At 43.1% G+C, this 13,615-nt stretch overlaps 1 protein-coding gene across 1 annotated transcript in view; it reads right to left on the bottom strand.

Annotated features, from left to right (window-relative positions):
* Adam12 (ADAM metallopeptidase domain 12) overlaps window positions 1–13,615 on the bottom strand; it is a 306,570-nt gene that overhangs the window by 234,654 nt on the left and 58,301 nt on the right. The window contains exon 3 of the mRNA XM_005063360.4: window positions 1,278–1,351. Coding sequence (XP_005063417.1) covers window positions 1,278–1,351 — 74 coding nt within the window. The remainder of the gene's footprint in view (window positions 1–1,277; window positions 1,352–13,615) is intronic.

The following is a 13,615-nucleotide window of genomic DNA, read 5'->3' as shown; positions in this document are numbered from 1 at the left end:
AGTGGTTATAGTTCTTGATATATAAATGAGATGACTTAAATTAGGATTCCCCAGCACCCACATAAAAGCCAACATCTACAATTCTTGCACTTGGAAACAAAGACAAGAGGATCCTGGAGGCTTTCCCAGGGAAAACTTGGTTGTTTAGCTTCAGCCTCAGTAAGAGACTATTGTCTCAAAAGGCACAGTGGAGAGAGCAATTGAGGAAGTCGGCCTCTGGCTTACACATTGATAGGCACAGGTGCACATGCATGCATTTGCACACACAAGTGCACACAAACACTCTAATTACAATGTCTAAAAAGATCCTTAAAATATTTACTTTCTGAAGTCAGATACATAAAAGCAATATAATTTTTCTATTCAGAATCCCTCATATTCAATCCATGTGCCCAAACCTCTATTTTCAAGTCATCAGGATACAAGCTAAAACATATCATGTATTCACTGTTTTCCAAGTCTTTGGTCCACTCAGTGGTGAAGGATAGACACGTAAGATGAAACACAAAGTGGCAGGTTGTAGATGCTCGGGAGCAGGCTGTGCCATTTTACATATAGCAATTTAAAGTGTTTTTGCGTTCTTAGATGCTGAATATCAGGACAGTCTCTTCCACGGGACTTTCTTAGCCACAAACTCAACCTCTGATATGATGAACAGCCTGATTTGTTGCCATGAAGACTGGCTTTGGCCTCTGAGAATGTATGTCGCTGGGTGATGTCCTCTCTCCTATCTCTGTCAGCTCCCCAATCCCCACGCCATCTTACCGAAGAGTGAGGAAGAGAGGAGCTTAAAATTCTCCTGCTTTAAGCCAGGTGGTACCTGGCAAACAAAGCTATTCTTTTAAACACAGATTGCTCTCTGGAAGACCTCATTAGCTAAAGAAAGAATTAAATAGATAAGAAAGGCCCTTTGTAGGTGTGGTACTTGTAGGAGGGCCTGTGTGTGCGTGGGGTGGGGTAGGGTGGGGTGGGGTGGAGGTAAAGGGGACTGGAACAGGAGTTCTCAGGACACACTATTTCTCTCCTGAGAAGCTATACACAAAACGCGCCAATACCCATGCTCTCAGAAAAGCAAACAAAACAAAACACAGTGCACTGTTAGCTGGAAATGTATTATTTCTTCCATTAAAGGTCCAAATTTTAAATAAAAGCATAAGGTGAAGAGTGTAACACTTGGGCAAGCTCGTGAGATCAAATATATTCTGATGGTAACATACATTATAACAGTGTCCTAACTTTCTCTGGTCATTTTGTAAACAATAATGAACTTGACTTACTCATTCCTTTCCAGACTTAGGATCAGTGCTCGGCTCTCCAGCTGCAGCTGCACAGTCAGCACATCTGGATGATCCTGAAAGACAAGCAGGAAGGGTTAGCTGGAGAGCACTTGGCTTTGCCTTGCCCATACCCTGATGCTCTACATCAGCGTAGTCAGTGGAGAGGAAGGAGGGGGATGTTGAGATTTATTTTGAGGGAGAGAGGGGGGAGGGGAAGATGAGAGTAGGGGAAGAGAAAAGTTGATGTTCTTCCTGGGGGCTTTCTTTGACTCTAAGTACTCTTTGACTCTAAGTACTGAGGACCAGAGTGACAGAATTGAAAAACGGAACTCGTGGCCCTGATGTGACCTCTGGACCCTTAACTCTGATCATAGATCCTGCCCATCCCTTCCACACTTTCCTTGATCTTCCCCCAACTGCACAAAGGGCATCTCTATTCTCTACCTGCTTGTGGCAGAAGACCCTGAAGTCCTCCCCCAGGCTCCTTGGCCCTCACCCGTCCCCTCTACTGAATGCATGAGCAGTCCTGAAGAGCTGTTCTCTAAAGTCCCTCTCCTGCTGCCACGACTCCCTCCCACCCTTCTCTCCACCCCGTTCCTGTTCAACCCGCAGGCAACACTCCTCAGCATGTGCCTTCCTCCTGTAAACTCTTTGAGCCCAGGTTCTCCTGGGTCTACCTTCCCTTTCTTCCCATCCATTCTCCAGCAGTGGAAGGACACTTACATCTTCAGTCTTACATGAACCTGTGATCGTTTCCTATGGCACTGATAAGACACCAGGATCTGAACTCAGCCTATGGCTCCCCATGTCCTCTCCCTGAAAGGCCTACACTGCCCTCCTCCCTCCTTACCTGACTCTAGTTCCTGGCTGTGCCTGCCCTTGGAACACCAGAGCTGTCTTGCTGCTCTGAGAATTTGCATGTGCTGGCTCCTCTACCTGGACTGCGGTTTTTGTCTACTGGAATGAGCTGAAAAGTCATCTATTAGAAGAAGCATGACCTCACCACACATCTCCTGCTACTCTGTCCTTTCCCCATTAAAAGGAAGGGGCCTTATACTGCTTGTGATCAGTGTGTTGGTTTTTTTTTTTACAATGTCTGCAGGAGTTCTGGGGAAGTAGCAGGTGGGGAGTGAAGGAAGCATCCATCCATACTAGAGAAAAGGCTCTGCAGACCTCTCTTCCCTTTGCTCCAATGGCTTCCCTCCTCAGCTTCCCTCTGCTAACCCATATGCCCACATATCAGTGGGTGCAGCCAGTCCAGGGGATAGTTCTGCCCACACTTAGGGTGGGGCTTTCTATTCCAGTGAACCTAATCTAGACAATCTCTCATGTATATGTCCAGACGCTTGTCTCCAAGGAGAGTCTAGATCTTACCAAATTGACAACCTGTTCAAAATACATTAGTATATTAGGAGAGGTCTGGGTGATACAAAAAAAAAATCCAGTAGAGGAAGAAAAGGGAGAGATACTTCCATTCCAATCCTCACTGACTAGCCATTTTGGTTTAAAAGCCTGCTTACATCCATTTTCCTAATTGTTATTGACTGAAGACCATAAAGCCCAGCATTCTTTTTCTTAAGATGACATATTGATGGATTATCTAATAGAACTACATCCTTTGTTGGATGTGCAAAGAGCTATATTCGTTGAACCAATCAAGCAAATGCTAATCAATATGCCAAAGATATTTAGACAGTAACTATAATTTTATCTTTTAAACCGAGGAAAAAACCTCTAAGCAAATATGTGAAGTACATCATTTACGTTTTTTAAAAAAAACAATAAAATGATCAGACTACACAAATGAAAATATAGACTATACTCAGAATTGTAGAAAACCCATTTTCTAGTTAGCTCTTTTGATGCTGTGGTAAACACTGTTTCTAAAAGACACTTGAGGAGGAGAGAACTTATTTGTCTTACAGATTATAGTCCATCACTGAGGGAAGTCAAGGCAGGAACTGAAGCAGAGACCATGGAGGAACACTACTTATTTGCTTATTTCTCCTGGCTTTCTCAGCTACCTTCATTATTTAAAGTCCAGGTCTACCTGCATAGGGATGGTACTGTCCATAGTAGGCCCATGCTGTCTTTTGCATGTTTGTGCCCAATCTTTTCTTATGAGAAACCTGCCTTGTTATGTTAGGACCTACCTGTATATTACAGATTGAATCTGAAATGTCCATCACAGGCTCATGTTTTGGATGCATGATTCCCAACTGGTGGCACCATTGGGGATGTTGTGTAACCTTTAAGAAGTGGGGTCCTGCTGGTGGAGGTGGAGACTCTTGAAGGTCATCCCTAGCCCCTGGTTCTGGCTTCACTTTCTGCTTCCTGGTCCTTTTTGAGGTGAGTAGCTCTGCCAATGTGTTTCTATTTCTATAAGCTGGGCCACCACAGCATTCATTCCCTGCTATGAAGATGGAAAACAGGAGCCAAAATTGATCTTTTCTTTCTTAATATAGCCTGTGAGATATTTTGGCTACAGTGATGGAGAGGTCATTACTGTAGCCTATGACCTCAGCTTATTCAGGCAGCCTCTTAAAGGCCTCCAGATGTTCCACACACCAAGGTTAGGGTCAGGGCTTCAGCACATAGATCTGGCAGAACCAGGGATGTAAATCAGTCTACAACATCCTTTCTCCATGCTTACATCCCACTCATTCCTTACCAGAGGTAAACATCTATCCTGAAAATATTAATCACTACTAATATTAATATATTGATTTTCTTTACAATTTATCCCCACTATATCTATTTCTAAATAAAACTCTGGTTTTGTTCAGTTTTGACCATTAGCCTCATACCCAGCCTGTTCTTCTATGACTCAGGTTTGCTTAATCTTATACCTAAAGGTTGTTTGCTCCATGTGTTGTTCACTCTCATAGGTTTACAATATTCTATTGTGTGAACAATTTCTATATCCATAGTCATGTAAATCGGTGCTCACTGATTTTTTTTTCTGATCACCTCTTTGTAAATGACTTTGCACATCTGTGTCATGCCTGAAACTGAATAGGTTCTATGGGTGGTGGGATTTGTCTATCTGCCTTCACTTGGGATTTATACACTGTTTCTAATCTATTAATGGGCCACATTCCCTCAGTTCCAGGATACATTTTTCTGATACTCCATGGCTTTATGGATATGTGACAAAAATAATGAAATAAAAGGTCAGGCAAGAAAAATTGTTAAGTATAAGAGTGAATCTCGTTAGGCTTTATTTGTTTAAATTTTTATATTTATTTGTTTGTTGGGAGTATGTGCCACGACACACACGTGGAGGTCAGAGGACAGCTTGCCAGAATTGGTTTTCACCTTCCATCACATGGATACTAGGTCTTGAACTCAGGTCCTCTGACTTTGAGGAAAGTGCCATTATCGGATGATCCATTCACAGCCTGTGGCTCTAGTTTCTGTTTCTACCATTAGTGACAGGCAGAGAATGTTTGGCTATTGAAACATGTGATACTGCTCTCCATGAAATTCCAGCTCTTGCTTCCTATCCCTGAGCCACATCCCCAGCCCTTTACACAAGTGTCAGTGGCAAATTTTACCATGGAGTGTGTGCTTTGTTGCCCAGAGGGATGCTTGCTAATATCAATCTTCTACTGGAAACAAAAGATCAGTAATTCACAGATAAAAATTACCATTCTTTCTTTCCTCCCTCCCACAGTGTGCATACACTATGCATACACCATACATACACAACCACACACACACACACACGATTTTTAATGGCTTAGAAAAATCTGACCCTGACCTTGAAGCCGAGGCCATGTAGCAGTGGTTTGGCATCAGGCTTTGCAGGAGCAGAGAATCACCCTCAATAGTCATGTCCATTCCCATCACAGCCTTGAGGCCATCCTTTTCCAAGAGTCAAAGCCATCTGTCTGAGCCATCCATGCTGGAAGGTCAGGGGGATATCATTTTTCAGGCAAAACAACAATATTAAAATACTGTGTTCAAGGGAACTCAGGAATAACCAAGTCCCTCTCCAGCACTAAATAAATGCTTCAGACTGCAGCCCTGGCATTCATGGGGCACAAGGGAGGCATTTATTGCTATGAATATTTAGAGGCATCTTGATTACCACTTTAATATTAGCATGTTAGCTCTTACAGACTGCAAGATCTGCATACCGTGGAATGTAGAGAAGATAAAACTGAATAAATGCAGGATAGCACAGTGAGGAATTAAGGCACTGCAGCACCATCACTGGAGGTCCCTGTCTTGGGACCTATTAGTTATTACATAAGTGAAAGTGATTTTTATCCATGAGTTAGTGATCTTTATTTTTGCAGTGGAAAATTGGTATTAGCAAGCATGTGTCCAGCTGTTAGCAGAGCACAAACTCTCCACAGTAAAAGTTGCTCTTGGTGGACACATAAGGGTTTGGGATTGTCTCATGAGGGTAGAGTAGCTATCGAACTTGTGTAAGGCCCAGAGTTGCATACCTAGCACTGCCAATACAATATGTGTACTCATGCATGCGTGCACACACACACACACACACACACACACACACACACGAAATGAGGTTTTTATTTTTACTTTCTGATACTGGGTTCGTTAATTTTATTGGGAAGTCTCTCTCACTTCATTTTGTGGCCTGAGACACACTACAGCTTTTCAAGTCACTTCTGCTTCTGGGGAGTATATGTAGGAGTGACACATATGCAGATATTTATGAAAATGTATACACATGCATGTGGGGGCCAGAAGTAAACCTTGGTGTAGTTCCCAAGGTGCCATCCACCTTGGATTTATTTTTGAGACAGTGTCTCTTTGTTGACCTGGAGTTCACTGATTAGACTAGGCTTAGTGGTCAGCAAGCCCAAGGACTTACTTCTTTTGCTTCTCCAGCACTGAAATTACAAGTATGTACCACTACACATGTCTGTATGGGCTACTGATAAGGTTAATTGTGGTGGTAAGTGCCCACTGTGGGTAGCACTCTTCCCTGGACTAGGACCTAGGACCCTGTAACAAAAGGAGCAAGAGAGATGAGCACAGGCATTCATTGATCTCTGGCTCTGGAATGTGGATGCAAGATATCCAGCTGCCCCCAGATTCTCTTCTGTGACCACCCAGAGGACCTAAGAAGCAAACTCATGCTTGTAGAACAGGTAATTTATAGACTGAGGTGTCTCCCCAGGTTTGCCTTGCTCACTTTGAGCATGGAGAAGAAAATTACAGACTTTGGCACCAAGCCACAAAGAACAGATTCTGCCACACATCTGAGGAGCAGAAATGGATCCTGCCTTGGTGTCTCCAAAACGAAGGCTGGCTGAGCTGCCTTCTTAATCTTGTTGGGATTTGGAGTCAAACCTCACCCCACTCACTGGACTTCAGGTCAGTGAACTGGGAGATAAGAAACAGACACTGTTTTAAGCCACCTAAGTCAAGGCCATTTTTTTTACAGAAACATTCAAAACTGACATCATTAAGAAGATTGCAGTAGGATCTGAGAGGTAAAATGTCTATTTATAAACCATCCTGCTTGATGAAATGGGAATGTGTCTTCCTCATAGAAAATGGAACTTCCCAGCGTGACAGCAGGGAGACACCATTTCACTTATTATTTATTGCAGTTTATCCAGATGAAGCTCTTTTTACAAGCTTTTTGTATTTAGATCTAAATGGCTATTGTAAATTGTTTTTCTTTAAATTTTCATAAATCGACATTATATGTTTATTAATTGAGGGTCTATTTATGAGTCAGGCTTCAGGCCAATCCTGGATTGATGGCTGGAAACAAATTAGCTTTCTCCTTTCTTCCACATGGGAAGGTGATTTTAAGTAATCTGTATGTGAAGGCCTTCACGGAAGCACACAGAAGCGAATAAAACCTTGTGTGGATACAGTGCAGCATACATCACTACATTTCACCTTGGTTTGAAATAACCTAAAGGTACTACTTCCTATGGTGTGGGGAGACAGTCGTGGCATTAAAAATATTAGTCTAGCACAGAATTGCCTTCTGGAACTGCCTTCCAAAAGCACAGCGTGCGCTGTGTGTATTAACCAGAAAGCTTGGATTTCTATTCAAAGTTCATTTATCTAACTAATTTGATGTCTGCAAACATTCACACTCTGCTTTGTTTCCCCCCTCAGCAACACCATTTCAAACCTGCCATTCAAAGGAAGTTAATAGCTTAAGCTGCTAGTTTGTTTGCACGCAAGCTGTCTTCTAGAGAGAATGCACCTCTCTCGTGTTGACCAAGAGTCATTTACCAAGCATCACTGCAATCGCTTTCAAATAAACATTAGCAGAATAAAAGAAGCCCTTTAAAGGGAACTGCTATCGATCACTGTGGCACTGCCAAGTTGCTGTGGACTCAGCAAAGCCAAGTGCAAACAACTTCTATTACAAACAGGATTATGGCTAATTGCTAAGTTTTTGTAAATCCATTCTAACTCTGCCATGAAAACTCACCCTCCAAGCTTTACACAGACCTTGTGAAGAGAATACATGTGTCATGGTACTCAGACACGCAGTATGAGTGTCACCAGCTTTGCCCTTGGCTTGCCTGTCAGTTGTGTCTTGAGCATTTGAACTTCTGAATATGAAGACAAAAGGAAGATGAGGAGAGAGGCTGCAGGCTGATGCTGGCAGAGGAGAACATCTGGAACTGGGAGACTGAATAAGCATGGCTGTAGATGCTGTCCCAGGCTCAGCCCTGAGCACTTAAGATTCGGGAAGAATACAGGGTTCAGCCCCTTTAGGTATGAGATCTCCATGTGGCCTCTCCTTTCCCTAGGTTGGACAACCTTCCAGTCTTCTTTATGGGCAAAAAGTTCCAGCTCCAACCCAGCTAAGTCCCGGGACAGAGAGACCCACCCATAACAACTGTCATTAAGTGAAAAGTAGGATTCAACTCTTCCTCTTAAAACACTGATGGACCCTCAAAGGCCAGCGCTGCACATGGGAACTTGGTTCGCTATGAAGGCCCTCTACCTCGGGTCTTCATGCCCAGAAAACCCTGTCCTATGGCATGCTTCATCAACAACCACGGTGCTTCAGTATTTAAAACTCACACCTCCCTCAAACATCTCCAAGGACACTCCTCATCTTGTGGCCTCTGCTTGCTCTTATAATCACCCTGCTTTGGGGCCACACTGACGCTGTGACACACCTTCCTCCTCTTAGATCTATATCGGTTTGAGTTGTGTGATTCTTTCTGTGGTCTGTCTGAAATTCTCTGCTCTTTCATGGTCCTCATCACATCCCACCCCTAGGCTACCCTCTCCCAGCCAGCCCTATATGGTTGTCCCTCAGCCCGTGACTGGGTTATATCCTGATAAACTTACAGTTGAGAATATTGTAAAATGAAGATGCATTCAGTCTACCTGAACTGCTGTCTTTCCTTGTTATTGTGATTAAATATTCTGACAAAACAACATAAAGAATCAAGGGCTTTTTTTGGCTCACTTATTTAGCTCACATATTTTGGAGGTTGTATCGTGGAGAGAAAGTCACAGTAGCAGGCACTAGAGGCAGCTGGTCCCACTGCACACACAGAAGATGTAGAGAGCAATAAGTGCTCGTTCCACCCACTCACTCCTTTTATAGTATTCCAGATCCTAGTCCAGGGAATGGAGCTGTCTATAACCCCAGGCCTGGTCCCTTCACCATCCCTGTAACACTAGCTGGGCCTATGAGTGCCTTTGTCTTTGCAAGCATTATTGCACCATATAATCAAAATGGCTGCAAGAGACGGCTTTGAATGGTTCCAGTAAAGAAATGATCAAGGATTGGGGGTGATGAAACATTTACCCTAGTATCTTGGGCTGGTCATCACACAGTGGGCTGTATGGAAATATACTGAAAAAAATGCTGTTCCTGTACTGAAATATTATACCATGCTCAGTAAAAATATACAAAGATTAGTAAACTAAAAGTAAAGTTTAGGTGCCAGTGAGGTTGCTCAGTGAGTAGAGGCCCTTCTCACACAAGCCTGACAACTACATAAGCCACATACAGGTGGGAGGAGAGAACTTGTCTGACCTCCATACATCTACTGTAACATATATGCTCATATACACACACATATCACATACACACATGACATGATAAGTAAGTCATTTTTAAGAATATGTCTTCTGATCCCCTGCACCCTTTATGGACAGGGCACATAGGTCCCTGCTTCTCACCTGCTCTGCCTCTCAGCTGTGCAGCATGTCTCTCTGCCTGGCATAGGGCTACTTGAGGTCATGGCTCTACCCTCACTAGCCAAGGGGCCCTTTGACAGTTCAGCCAACTTTGAAAATCCCCCCACAAGACTCCGGCCATGCTCTCTTGTATGGAAAATGTGAAATCAGGGCTATGGCTGGAACTCAGGGACCAGTGTACACGGATCTGGGGCTATGTCTCAGACCCTGGAAAACAGTAGGGCAGGGAGGAGGGGACAGGGAAAAGGAAGGAAAAAAGGAGGGGGAAAAGGAAGGAAGAAGCTAGAGGAAAGTCATTGAGGTGAGAGAGTTCCACCTCCAGCCATGAAAAGTAAAACAGTGCAGATCCAAGGCTTTGGGGATTTATACCATCAGTCCATTATGAAATATCCCTTTATTTCTTCATCAGATGTTCCCATGATAGCTCTCCACACCATGCTAAGTGCATCTACCCTGATACCAATCTTGACCTTTGCTACAAAGTTCTGGATCATTAAAATATTTTAGACTGGATCCAGTGGTGGTGGCACACACCTTTAATCCCAGCACTCAGGGGGCAGAGGCAGATGGATCTCTGTAAGTTCGAGACCAGTGTGATCTACAAGAACTAGTTTCAGGACAGGCTCCAAAGCTACACAGACAAACTCTGTCTCGAAAAAAAATAAATATATAGGAAATATGGCTCTGTTAGTTACATGGTTGCTGATACTGCATTGACAAATTAGATATTTAAACTCACCATTAACATAGATAGTTCCCAGAACAAACTAGAAAGACAAAGCCCAGGTGAGGCTGAGGCTTGATTACACTTGGTGCTTGCTGAGACCTTAGTGTGTTTGCAGCCTTCCTGGAATGACCAATTTGAAATTGTGGAAGTGTGGAAGTAAAGCAGTAGTCAGTGGTGAGGTCACTGTGAGGACTCTAGGACATGGACCAACATGATACAAGCTGGGTGGAGGTGGGTGGGAGACAGAGATCACTGTCATGGCTGCACATGTCTTTGCTTTGGGAAGAAGGCCAGGGTGTTCAGGGTTCACTCCCTATGCCCCGGAGAGAAGGGAAAAGTGACTCCATGCCTATGAATGACCTTACAAAACCAATGTTAGGTAGACAGTCAATTTAGCTGGATGATAAAACTAAGCAATGTTGAGTTGACAACAGAAAAAAAGAGAGGACAAGGGGAGTCAGCTGACAGATGGGCTGAGTGTGTGACTGCATAATTTATAATGAACCAATAAGGTTTGTAACTAATGAAAACCAAAATCCCTTATTTCCTAGAGATATAGAATGTCTGTTGAAAAAAAATTTCTTTGTAAGAATCAATGTTTCCAGATGACTTGCTCAGACATATTCTGTATAAGCAAAAGTGTGTGTGTGTGTGTGTGTGTGTGTGTGTGTGTGTATGCTTCCCTGCTGATGGGGGCAGGGCCTCCCTCACCTACAGTCTGTGCTGGGACAGGATGCATAAAACCTTCTACTCGGCCATCTAGTTCAAATCAAAGATTCTCCTGCCAATTCCTTGAGGGTAAAGTGGTGCAGAAAACACACCAGTCACTTGACAAGGAAATCAGATCTCATCTTTTCACAATAAACTCTTCCTCTCCCAAAATCAATCAGGGTCATGCTAAACTAGGGCCATACTCAAGCTCCATCACTAACTGCCAGAGGTACCATCACTGTCAGCTGGTCTTAGCCCTGCTTCCTCACTGTGAACATGGCTCCCTATCTGGGGGGTTAAAGGACAGTGTTCCTGTCACTATTAGGTCAAAACTGGCACACAGCAGAACTCTCTGGGACTCACAGCGAACATCTAATCTGGCCTTGCCCCCATCCTTTTTGTCTCATAAAACTCCTATACTTACACAGAGTCCAGTTTCCTGTTTGCAGCAAGCCATAGTTCCTTATCACGAAATACACAAAATCATGTACTTAACTTTTTTTTCTCCTGGCAGGACTGAGGGGAATCACTCCTGAAGAACCACACCTGAACTGTTGACTGAAGTTACCTGAATAAGAAAAGGGATCTGAAAACACTGTGAAAGGTGTACAGGACTTCCTGTCTTCCCAGAAAGAGCCCACACTTCCCTGCTGCCATTCCACCTGCACAGGTTTTAAATTCTTCTTCTACCCTAGAAAGATAATGCTAATAAAGAAAACCAAATCAAAACAAAGAGAACAAATAATGGACATAGAGTAGGCAGGAGATGAGTAAAGATGTGTAGTGATTAAATACTGAACAACAGAGACACACACAAATTCTTGCATGCACACACATGCTCGAATGCACACATATATCTAAATATACAAAAACACATGTACACACGTGTACACACATACATATATGTGAATAAACATACATGTGCATGCACTTGCACACATGTGTATACATACATTCACATGCATGTATGCACACATACACATATGCTCATATAATACACATGTATGCACATACTCACATACATACACAAATGTATACATGGACACACATACACATGCATATACATACATATGCACATATATGTATACATGTGCATTCACATGAAAAGATTCATATACATACATATGTATACATATACATATATATACACATAGACATTCATGCACATATGCATGTGAATAGATGAATGTATACACACATATATGTGCATTTGCTTACATGCACCATGTATGAACACATATATTCACATGTATACTCATGTATACAGACAAACACACAAATGAATTCACACATGTACATGTAAACAGCCATACATACACAAACACACACACACAGACACACTTTTTCTTCTTTGACCCATCAATTGCCAGCAGTCGAGGTCTTGAAGGGCTGAACCTGGAGAAGAGCAGACTGATTGCCCTACGTCCCTACCCTGTCACCCCTGTGTGGGAACCAAACAGGCTGAAAATATTTTTATGTTTGGTGTACAATGTCCTGTTTCTTATTTTAACTTCTTTTACTATGTAGTTAACACAAAAGTGATCCTAAGTCCCCAAACCCATCTGTAGGGCCACACTCTTCCATTCCTTCAACTGCTTTCATTGAGGGCTGTGACTATCTGACCGTCAGTCTACAATGGCTCAGGAAGCCAGTCAGGTATACAGGTTCTACTTAACAATGTAGCAACACTTAGACTAGTTATGATATGAGCCACCTAATTTAGAGGCCAGGAAACCCCTTTTCCTCTTTGACCTGTAACCTCTGGGTCCATAAATTATGCCCTAGAGAGCACTGGCTCGGTTTCTGTGACTCACTGCTTCATAGGACCTGCTACTGTTCCATAGGACCTGCTATTGCTCCATAGGACCTGCTATTGTTTACGAGGACCTGCTATTGCTCCATAGGACCTGCTATTGTTTACTAGGACCTGCTACTGTTCCATAGGACCTGCTATTGTTTACTAGGACCTGCTATTGTTCCATAGGACCTGCTATTGCTCCATAGGACCTGCTCTTGTTTACTAGGACCTGCTCTTGTTCCATAGGACCTGCTATTGCTCCATAGGACCTGCTCTTGTTTACTAGGACCTGCTATTGCTCCATAGGACCTGCTATTGTTTACTAAGACCTGCTATTGCTTCGTAGGACCTACTATTGTTTCACAGGACCTGCTCTTGTTTCAGATCTCCCCACACTAGACCTTCTCACAGACTTTTCAGTGGACCACAGACCTTTTCATTTTATCTACAGATTTATCCTTCAAGTTGTGGTCCACAGGTTCAAACTATTGAGAGCTTTTACCACTGTAGTTCCTCTAGCCAACCTGGTAGCTGCCCAGGGCCATGCCAGATTTATTAAAGTATGAAATGCCGGTGTTGGTGGGAAGCCAAGAAACAGGAATTTCCATGCACAGCTGGTAGAAGTGTGAGCTTGCCCAGCCTTCCATGAGTCAATCTGGAAATTGTTATCATATTCCTTAGAAATGCACACGGCTTTGAGTCAACAATTCCACGCTTCAGAATTCATCTAGGGATATAACCCAGAGCAGGCAGAGATAGAAGCTGCAAGATGCTTGGCCTACTTCATAGTGAACAGTTGGAACACACCTGTATGTGCCTTCCTATCCAGGAGATGGTTATAAAAACAAATAGGAAACTATGGTATGATGCTCATTGCTTTAAATGGATGGTCAAAGGATGACCATGACCATTAGCTATTTGAACCCC

Source organism: Mesocricetus auratus, unplaced genomic scaffold (assembly GCF_017639785.1).
Source record: "Mesocricetus auratus isolate SY011 unplaced genomic scaffold, BCM_Maur_2.0 Super-Scaffold_4256, whole genome shotgun sequence".
In the NCBI taxonomy this organism is placed as follows: Eukaryota; Metazoa; Chordata; class Mammalia; order Rodentia; family Cricetidae; genus Mesocricetus; species Mesocricetus auratus.
Note: the sequence above shows the minus strand (reverse complement) of the source record. Positions and strands in the feature narration are given on the sequence as shown.